At 38.2% G+C, this 11,017-nt stretch overlaps 1 protein-coding gene across 1 annotated transcript; it reads right to left on the bottom strand.

Moving 5' to 3' along the window:
- Window positions 1-2,366: 2,366 nt before the first annotated feature.
- On the bottom strand, window positions 2,367-6,275 carry ptges3a (prostaglandin E synthase 3a (cytosolic)). Its single transcript, XM_085259924.1, has 8 exons — window positions 6,101-6,275; window positions 5,162-5,275; window positions 4,998-5,067; window positions 4,810-4,908; window positions 4,161-4,250; window positions 4,014-4,070; window positions 3,875-3,902; window positions 2,367-3,322 (listed from the first exon to the last, which is right to left on the bottom strand). Coding segments are annotated over exons 1-8 (480 nt in total). The 5' UTR covers window positions 6,103-6,275; the 3' UTR covers window positions 2,367-3,302.
- Window positions 6,276-11,017: the final 4,742 nt, after the last annotated feature.

Raw genomic sequence — 11,017 nt, 5'->3', positions numbered from 1 at the left:
GCCTCTTTACCAGAGCAGGGGGAGCTCGGGGGCCTTTTTATAACACCCCAGGTCCAAGGCAGTGCCACACAGTCCAGGGGAGGGGTCACTGCACAATACCGCAAATCAAAACAAAGCAATTCAACCCTTTTCTTGCCTTGATTACCCTCAGCTTATTGTAAAAGAAAAACATAAACATAAAAGGCCATGAACTAATCAAAGTGGGCCAGAGAACAAAAATCATGGTTGGCAAGCATTTACAGTTTGGACTTCTTACATTTCCATGTGGTTTTCCATCTTTTTAGGGCTTCAGCTACAACTCTGGGTTCATTGCAGGAGAATGAGAGCACCTATGTACCTCCAACAGCCTGGCTGAAGCATTCAACCAAAAAAGCTGGCAATAAAACACCAATCAGTAGCCCATCGCTGACTCTGAACCCCCCCTGAGAAACTGCAGTGGTCTTGAACCTCAAAAACAAGAGCAGTGAGCAAGTGGTGGGAAGAACCTGTTAGTGCAGTGAACTAACTGCACTAACTTGTTTGATTTTCCAGCAATCCAGATATTTCTCCAAGCACTGAAGATAATATTAATACTGTGTGAATTTTTTTTAAATGATTTTAAACTATTTTCGTTTTATTTCATCTAGTTAAAGTAGCATCAGCAGTTCACATTGACTAATCAGAGGTGTGATCTATAAAGCACGAGGAATTTCTCAATTTCTCCATTTGTTCTCTGGATTGGTACAAATTGGGCTGATGGCAACAGAACTGATTAGGCAGAGTTTTACATTGTGTGGGCTGGAATAGTTTGGAGGCTCAGGTCAGATAAAGCGGTGGAAAATCCACGGTTGGAGAGGAAGAGGGGAGAGCAGGCCTGGCATTGAGCATCTGCACTGGAGCATCATGCTGACCAGGACAGCCAAAGGGACGGCTGCAGTGCTTTGAAAGGATTATGCTGAGCTCACTGATTTTCTCCTTTCAGCCATTTAAACAAAACGCTGGCAGTAACAGTTTCTGCTAGTTTCTATGATCTGTTTGCATTAACCTCGATGTTGAATCTGAGTTCACGTTTCCACAGCCCAGAGTGACTATATGTTTGTTCCAGGGTTGTTTTTGCTCACTGTAAAGGTTATATACAAATATAATTGGTAGAAATATTAATTTTCTACAGCAGGTCACCTTTGAAGTTGCCTGTTTAATATGATGGAACAAACAACTTTTAAATAAAACAACTTTGTGTTAAATAGTGTTTATCTTCTTCTTTTTTTAAAAAATTCTGACACTTTATGACTTTGGTCCAGTTGGGCATCTCTATTGAGAGTAGTATTATGGCCTTTTCGTGACTCCCTAAGCCACCTATTGTGGGTTTAAGCCCACAGTTCAGTTTTACTGGGGAGGGTGTTGAAAAGGTGCTTGCATTGTGTTTTCCTGTTCTCTGGGTCCAGACTGCTGACGCATACCTAACATGCAGCACCTAAACATCTCACATTAGATTAGAAGCTCTGGAATATACTCACCACACAGTGGTGAAAATGTGAACTGCAGAATACAGGACACGGATCGGGTAACTGCACACACAACATAAACTTTTGAAGCTGCTCATATAAAAAATGGGCCAACTTCCTTGAAGTTATGTTTATATATGTATATATGTATATATATATATATATATATATATATATATATATATATATATATATATATATATAAAAAACAGGCTTTTGTTATGAGAAGTTGGGATCATCACTGACATCTTTCATCAACAAACTATAATCTTATAGCAATAGTTTATCTAGCCCACGAACTTCACTGAGGTGAACTACAGTACTTGTGACCTTTGGGTAGTTCCTTCTAGTAAACAAAGAAGATGGAAAGCCCCTGAATTTCCCTTTTAAAGGCTAGAGAAAAGTTGAGTGCAGTTCTGTGAAAAGCCTGACACTATGACGTGATTAATCCATTATTTCACATTTCATAGAACTTGGATCATGGGATATAAAGATTTTTCAGAGTTCTTTTTAATGCAGTACTTACAGATGGACTTTTAATTGCTGCAAATCTCTTAGCACTGACCCTTAAAAGACCCCTTCCTTATGAAGCTCAATTTAAGAACTATGGTACGTTTGCAGTCTTTGTTCTGCGTGAAAATACTTTTGAAGAGCAAATTGGAGTAACTTAATACAATTCTTTGAGCTTTGCCATCGCTCCAGCAAAAACAAAACCTATTGAGAACTTTGTTCTTAAAAGGAAAGCTTTATAACATGCTGACTCACACGGCAAAAGTCTCAATATTAATCAAGCTGAACTTGCATATATTAGTGCAGTCTTCCATCATTTACAATGGAACTGTTAGGAAGGCAAGACTATGGCCACTATGGGCAAGAGAACAATTACAGTGACCAGTAAAGTTTATTAGAAATTAATAGCCAAACTCCCACAATATAAGACAAAGAAAGAATTCAACACATGTTGAATCAAACAAACCTCCAATCATAGTTCTGTTGTATATGATAAACATTTATAATCTATACGGGATTAAACCATTTGTGTGACTTTGTTAACTACACAGGATCTCTGCCGTCACCTCGGAATATCTGTAAGAAAATTAATTTTGATGATTCATATAACAGCATAAAGAAACTCATCTTTGCAAAGGCATGACTACGTGGAACAACAGCAGCACTCCACTACCATAACCTCAACACAAGCTGTTAAGTTGCACAAGCATGTTTATTTTAAGTGCTGAAACATATTTTTAAAAAAAGTTATTGTTAAATATTTGTAGATGTTGGCATACATTTGAAAAACCCATTACAAGCAGAACTCCTGCCTCTTAAATTAACAAAGAAAATATGTGCAATTTACAATACAAACATTAAAGGGGAAAATCTGTTATTAAAAAATCTACTTTTTTGGAAAATAGGCATTTTTGAGGTTTTTTTTCTTTTCATTAGAAATCACAACGTTTAATACATAACCTGACATCGGCAAAAAAAAAAGGAAAAAAAAAGAGACGGAGAGAAGTTGTAAGACATCAGTACATCCCATAACATCATCATTTAAGTCAATGAACAATAACATTTTCATTTGAACAGAATTGTCCATGCAAAACAAAACAGCAAAGCACAGCACTGTATGTTGCTATGGATTTCTGTGCATGTCTCCATCCAACAGTCACTCCCTGCCACTCCCTTCAGGGATGTCGCTTTGGAAACTGCGTCGAGATTAGGTTCTTCTTCAACGTGGATGCCAACTCATGCCTAGTCTCCCTCTTCAACAAACTTAGAACTCACTTTGTTAACTACTGAGGTGGCATCCATATTCAACTACTCAAGATCAGGCATTTCTGAAAGAGAAAGTTAAAAACATGATCTAAGTATGAAATTTAATTTTTATGGCTATGGTCATTACAAAAAAAGTCTATGGGCTTTTTGGATAAAGTGGATTGTTAAAGAAACTAATAAACAATTCCTGATATACCAAATGTGTGTTAGTGCTATGAATTATGGGATTTCTTTATCATGGTTGCTGTTAATTCTCTTATTATTGCTGTTTTCTAACTGTCTGAGAAAAGCGTAACCAGGGACAAGGTCTGCAAATTAGCTGTGGCTGAAAGTCTTATGTACATTGCATTAGTTGCATTTTGTTTAAACGCAGCAATCTTAACATGTATAAAAACAAAAACATTGAATAAATAAAAATTTATTCTATTAAATAAAATCTCATAACTTGTGACTTTTTCCCCACACGTGTAATTTCTTACTCAAATTATTCCATAATTAATCATCTGTTTTGACACTTTTTCGCACTGCCAGGCATTATCAGAGTTTTGGGACTCGTGTGATCTAGTGACTACAGATTATAAATCACAACAGAGCCCTTTCAGATCGCTACGTACTTTCATCATCGCTGTCTGCAGACTCATGCTGCAAAAAAAAGGAAAAAACAATTAAAATTATGTGTAACACCTGTTATATAAAATTTAAATGCCAAATTACAGTTGTACTATAGCTATATAAAACAAACAAATATTATACCTCCTCATCTGCTCCATCTAAATCTGGTAGATCATCCCCACCCATGCTATTCATCATCTGGAGGAAGGTGCAGGACACAAATCAACATGTCAGTTTAGCTGAACATAGTCAAACAATGAGCAGACTGTGCATGTTTGACACACTTACCTCTGAGAATTTATCAAAACTTGACAAGTCCTCATCTGAGTCATCTTCCCAGTCTTTCCAATTATTGAAATCCACACTTAGCCAGTTGCACTAAAAGCAAGTAGATTAAAATGTTTTGGTTAGGCAAAGTTTAAAATTCAGTCACTTTATAATTTTGATATTTACTTAGGTATTTTTTTTAAAACAGAACAATGCTCGGGGTAATGTGGAAATGGTTTCAAACTGTTTGTGCAACAGAGAGCTTACTGTTTATAATACAGTCCTTCATAGCGGAGCAGATGAAACTGTGGAGTCATTTTATTTTATTTTATTTTTAAACAGTAAGTTGCAAGTTGTAAAATACTTAATAAAAGTGCAACCTGATGGAGACAAACCCCTATCTACTTCCTTTTTCTTAATTCTTTTTATTGAATGAAAGATGAACAACCTGATTCTCCCAAAAATGTCATTCACTCTTAAACCTACTTCCATTAAAAAAAAAAAAAAAAAAATTACATATGCATTACATGCTCCACCTTTCAACTTAAACCCTGATCTTACCTCTTTGAGGGTCAATGTAACTGACAATGTTAACAACAAGGTAATGATGTATACTATGAGATTTTGATGTATTCTGAGTTTTTGTAAATGTTATACTGCTGAGAGTTACCTTTGCCTTGTCTTTGGTAAGTCTTGGCCATGACTTCCCAGGCTCTGCTTTTCGTAAACAACACAACACAGACCTGTCAGTGCGTCTGTGTTTGGATTCCTGTATATCAGAAGGAGAAACTGGTGAAGGTTTCCTAACAATGGTACGCAGGGTCCAACCTGAACTGTCTGCACAAGTTAAAAACTTACTTTAGGGTCAATCTCCCCAAAAAGCTCCACTGTATTCTGGTGTTTGATATCATCTGTTCCACTGACACAGCTGTAAGATGAAATGAAAGACTTTTTTTAAAGACACTTTTAGCAAACAGGGTTTTAACAATGTCATCATTTAATATGCTAACAATGCAAATTACCTGAAAGTGAATTTGGACTTGTCAAAGATTACTTGCACATCTTTACTGTCCTCCATGCAAAACTCTATAAAGACAGACTCTCGTCTGTCATACCACTTGGCTGCTGCAGGCTGCCTATACACCAAGAACAAAAATGAAAAATGAACATTAAGACAATCCAAAACAACCAATGCATCTCTCTGATCTCATATTTCCACTGCCTAGTGTGGGCATTATAAGATCATGGCCCACGTGTATAGAGTGCAGTACCCACACACTGTGGAATTGAGAAAGGCGTAACTCATTCATTGAAATTAGCACATAGGCCTCCCAAACGCCCTCTTTATCCGTCCTATACTAATACTTGTTGTCCAATAAAAAGTTTACAATATCTTTTAAGCCAAACTATGCACTTGTTGAGATATATATCTATATCGGAGGTACAATTAGATTATCGCACTTGAAAGGTTTCGGGTAATACTACCATAATCCGCCATTGCTAGATGTGAACCACACTGAGGCCATTGTTTCACAGGGTTAAGAGAAGAATGTCTTGCAATCACATTTAAAGTGAAAGTGCGTGTTAGCTTACGTTAGCTTAAAGTGAATACCCCGGAGCGTGACATCATGCTTTTCCACTCTTAGCATTACCCTTGTCATGTTCATTGACATTAGCATGCTAGCTAACGATGACTGAGCTGTTGTCAGGTCCATAAACAATGCAAGATCACGTTTAGGAGTTTGAGACAGGATTGTGCAAAAATACAGTAGATTGATGGAAAGTTGTAGCCTGTGGCGTTAACGAAGAGTTGTGCCTTTTTGTCTCGGCAACAGTGTTAAGTACGGCTGAACTGCTGAGGCTAACTCGTGTGCTAGCTCACTTAGCTAGTATGAGGTGGGTGATCCGCACTAACAAGTAGCTAGTTGGTTACCAGGTAAACACGGTAAATCAAGACTTACATATTCACTGTTTTAGCAATTTAAGCTCCCTCGAAGAACCACGGTATTCACACTGTTGTCTGGCAGTAGTGCCCGGCAAAAATGACTACTGACAACTAAACAGTTAACTCGGGTTTACAACATATGCACTGGTGTCTCTGGAAATATCGCGTGTTTTTCACGTTCTCTCGTGACGTCCGGTATTTGGAACGTGAGCACGGTGTTCGGCAGATCGAAGCCGCCGGAGATTATTCTAGAAAGAGTATACTCATGGAACCAGAGCAGTGAAAGAGCTCCACCACCTGAATAATGTCGTCCTACCTGATGGCGAGCGAGGACACTTCATACTTTTATGAGTTTTACAACTCGATGAAAGCAGGCTTCCTTGAGTTCTACAGTAATAGGATAACTGGGTCACTATGAAAACTAATTGATTGTTGTAACTGGGCGAGCTGCTCAAGGTGCAAACCAGTGCTTTCACTGTCACTTTAAACTTTACAGCAATTACTGCTTTGAGTTCACACGTCGTAGTAGTAGCTGACCATTTCTGGCACAACCATAAACTGTATATAAAAGATGGACATGGCCCATTGTTTATTTAAGGGCCATTTTACACCCTCTGTGTGGTGCTGCTGGCACTGGACAACAGAGGTGACATTTAAGTTAAGATAACCTTTATAAGATAAGATAACCTTTATTAGTCCCACACGTGGGAAATTTGTTTTGTCACAGCAGGAAGTGGACAGTGCAAAAGTTATGAGGCAAAAATTAGAATACAATAAGAATAAATACAGTACACAACTGTACAGAATAGAATAAAATAAAATACTATATACAGTAGAATAAAATAAAATAAATATACAATAAGATAAAAATAGAATACAAATACAAATACTATATACAACTGAGTAAAAATACAACGATGACAGAAAGGATTATTGCACTTAGTATTATTGCATATGTATGGATGTGTGTGCTTGATCAGTTAAAGTCTTTGTTGTGGAGTCTGACAGCAGTGGGGAGGAAAGACCTGCGAAATCTCTCCGTCCCACACCGTGGGTGCCGCAGTCTCCCACTGAAGGAGCTGCTCAGTGCTGTCACAGTCTGCTGCATGGTGTCACGTCTGCTGTCGGTAGCTGCCATTTCTGTAGGTCATGCGCCGTTTTTTTTTTTTTTTTTTTTTTACATGGTAGGCTGTACTGCTGTCACTGCCATACATGCCAACCCTCCTGATTTACTGGAATTTCAGTACCCCTCCCGAAAATCTCCCGTAGCCACCATTCTCCCAATTTTCTCCCGATTTTCCACCTGGACAACAAAATTGAAAAACCATATCCCAGATTGGCCCAGCCAATTCCAGTTTCCAACAATGGCTACTACTACTGCAGCTACTTAGTTTTAATATTACTCTTATTACTCTTTCTGGGTCGCAAATAAACTTTTAACATATTTTCTGGCGAGAATGTGGCTGTGTAAACTTCAAATATCTGAGCCGGCGAGAACAGCGAACTCCCGGCACATCGTTTTCAAACCCCTGCGGTCTTTCGCAGTTATATCATGTTTAACTCAGGTTAAACATGATATATAAGTCACTTAAATAACTTAAACATGTTATTGTTTAGCTTTTGTCAGTGTTTTAATTGTTCGTGAGTAAATCGGTTTGTCTGAGATTAAAGTTATTAGATTAGATTAGATTAGATTAAATAAAACTTTATTAATCCCTCAGGAGGGTTCCTCCGGGGCTTTTCACACAGCTGAATAAAACAGAAAACGGATTAAACAGAAGTGTGAAATGGTCGAGAATTTACGCCAGCGTCTGGTTATATTTTAGATAGCAAGGAGCAGACGGCAGAGTTTCACTCCACCAAGAGAGCTCATGACGTAACTCTGAAGGCTAGACCGACCCATTTCACAGTTGCTCACTTAGACCGCGAAGGGCGTGTCCGCCGGACAATAATAACACTGACATTTAACTTATTTTATCTGATAAATAAACACTGTAAAATTCAAGTTTTTTGTAAATATATGTATACTCCCATCCCCCCCCAAATGTCTCAAGGTTGAACAAAAACTTGAACTGCAATTTTCTTTGCTTCTGGTTTTGACTTCTTCTGCTCCTATATCAGTGCTGATGTGGAGGTATTGTCTGAGTGGCTACATGTATCATTCAGGAGAGTACTTTGGTTACCTGTGCTGTAACGGCATAAATAGAAGTGACTCTGTGATAATGTTACCGGCCATGCACGAAGCAACCAATGCACTGGGTATATTGGCGGCAGTTATTTGAGTTTTTTTTTTAAATTTCAAGTTATTTTCTTACAAGTTTGAGTTAGTGAGTAAAAAATAACTTGAAACTATATAGAAACTGTATAGCAGTCTAGTAAAATAAATCTCGGGTCCCTTCATATGTGACCTATAGAAGCTTGTTTGTTCAACTGAAAAACAATTGCCATGGATAAGTCAAAAATTTGGGATACTACCTCAAAATATCGACTTACTAACTCAGAATTGTGAGAATATAACCTAAAAATTTGAGTTATCTCAACATTTTGAGATAACATTAAAGTTAAACTTAGCTCTGCCAATCAAAATGTTTCTTTTTCCCTCACTGGTGTAAACAAGCTTCCATGCAGTGGATTCTCCCTCCTGCTGGTCATTACAAATAATGCAGGGTTTTAGACTGGAAAGCTTCATTCTTATTTTATATGCCTTCATCAAGCGATGATGTTCTATAGCATATAGCTGTAAATCCTTAAAGTAGAAAGTGTTCTACAGGCAAAATTGACCTCTCAGTAAAAAAACAAAAACATAAAAGTGAATAAGGGAATAAAAGCTACTCCCTTATTCACAAGGTGTCACTAGGCATGTTTGATTTGGTAGATTATTTTTTATGCTGGATGACCTTCCTAATGCAGCCCCCACTTAATTTCACCTGCTTGCTTCATTAAGAATGATTGTTTGAGTGCCATCAATTTGCAGCCAATTTTGGTACAGTGCGATTAACGGGACGCAAACCACCTCTCAGGAGAGGTTCACTGCAAATGCTTTGCTCATGTTTGCAAACGTTGGATAGAAATGGAGTCTTCACACAAAGTACTCCTCCCGTCATGCTACAATACACACAAAATACTCATACACAAAGTTAAAATATGAGCAAAAATTTTTTTTTGAAGGAGTGAATGTAGTGACGCCTATCTTACTACAAAACAGACAAGAAATGGCCGAGATACAGTGGTGGAAACCAAAGCATCTAGCTTCACAGCTTGCTCGATAGATGACTTTCTAGCATTGTCCTTGGCTATGAATCATAGTGAAGCACAACTTTTTAGGCCCATGGGAATAGAGGGTGTCATATGCACCTGCTACTTCTGTGTTTTTCTTCTAGTGGCTTTCTTTGTAAACTAAAGCACTTAAGCTCACAGAAAATCACATGAAAACTGACAGAAGGCCATCGGGGGATGTAATCAGTGGCTAGCTGATGTCACTTTGGGAGCTGCTTCAAGCAGTTGTACTTGAACAGGAGAGGAGAGAGGCAGTATTGCCAGTATGAGGCTTGGCAGCTGCCAGAAAAAACACAAATAGAACAAAAGCCAGTGGATGGAAAGAAGAGGACAACACAGTCATATGAGTGTTCACTGAGGACGGAGCCACAGATGACACTGATGATAACGGGTAGAATAACAATGCCTGCAGCTTCTGAATGCGTGGGATAGAAGCAGTGAAGTTAGGTAGTTAATATTTGAAAGGGGAGCTATGTGAATCAGACAGTAATGGCGCATTTTGCATGCCTCATGTATTCTGCTGAAGGGTATAGGTTACTGGTGACAGTACAGTCCTTCATTCACTCCAGCTTATTAAGGTGTGGTAGACTATGAACAGCTGATTCCATGGATCTAATAGGAGGCAGTGCAAAGAAGGAGGGATTGCTGTATGAAGTTTTTACTGAATGTACACTCATTTGTCAGTTTTTTTGTATTAGGCTTTAACAAAAGTAATCTGGTTCTTAGCAGGTCTTAAAATTGGGTAAAAACATTGTCATATAAACAACAAAATATATCATATTACACTATGTCATTATTTATTTAACAAAGGTTAAGGTAGTGTGTGAAAAAGTAAGCACACTATTACTGTTTCCATAAGAATTAAAAGTGTAAGTAGCAGCTTGGTGCTGCTAATAAATGCACTTGACAAATTGATCACCTTTAAATGTGAGCGCCTCTGTAAAAGCAGAGGTTTGGGCATTTTTCTGGTGTGGAGCATTCACGTGTTTGTTTACACAATTCTAAGGATGCAAGGTGTCAGCAATGATCTTAAGCAACTGCTGCTTCCCATCAGCCTAGGAGGGGTTATAAGACCATTTTCAAACAATCTAAAGTTCATTATTCTACAGTGTGAAAGATTATTCACAAGTGGAAAACACCCAAGACAGTTAACAATCTTCCCAGGAAGTTCCAGCAACTTCACCTCAAAGTCATATGATGCAATGCTCAGATAAATTGCAAAAACCCCAAGTGCTACTCAGACTCTATTTGCAGGTTAAATGTTCGCGACAGTACAATTATAAAAATACGGAGGTTTGCAAAATTACACCTGAATAAACCACAAGACTTCGAGAACAATGTCTTTTGGGCCGGAGAGACCAAAGTGGAGAGGTTTGACCAAAATGGCCTAAAGCACAACGTTGGGAGAAAACCAAACATAGCATATTAGCACAAACGTCTCATACCAACTTTCAAGCATGGTTGTTGAGGTGCTTTTATTTTGCAACCACACGACCTGCACACCTTGCACTCATTAAGGCAACAATGGGGGAGTTCATGGTATACCAAAATGCAAATCTGTCCGCCTGACGGCTAAAGTCTTGCCAAAATTCAGTCATGCCTCATGCAGCTGCACTACAGAATTTCACTTGGTTGAAGTCTGGATTTTGACAGAGCC

This window comes from Mchenga conophoros, linkage group LG20 (assembly GCF_057382185.1).
Source record: "Mchenga conophoros isolate Kocher_MC1m ecotype Shallow Benthic linkage group LG20, M_conophoros_male_GT1.1, whole genome shotgun sequence".
Taxonomy (NCBI): Eukaryota; Metazoa; Chordata; class Actinopteri; order Cichliformes; family Cichlidae; genus Mchenga; species Mchenga conophoros.
This window is presented reverse-complemented; position numbering and strand designations above follow the sequence as displayed.

What these genes read in the sequence shown, in the direction of transcription:
- ptges3a (XM_085259924.1), bottom strand. An exon ending in TAGATGGAGCAGATGAGGAG is followed by an intron (nt 3,903 to 4,013) that starts GTATAATATTTG and finishes TTTTTTTTGCAG; the next exon opens with CATGAGTCTGCAGACAGCGA. An exon ending in TGCAGACAGCGATGATGAAA is followed by an intron (nt 3,323 to 3,874) that starts GTACGTAGCGAT and finishes TTTCTCTTTCAG; the next exon opens with AAATGCCTGATCTTGAGTAG.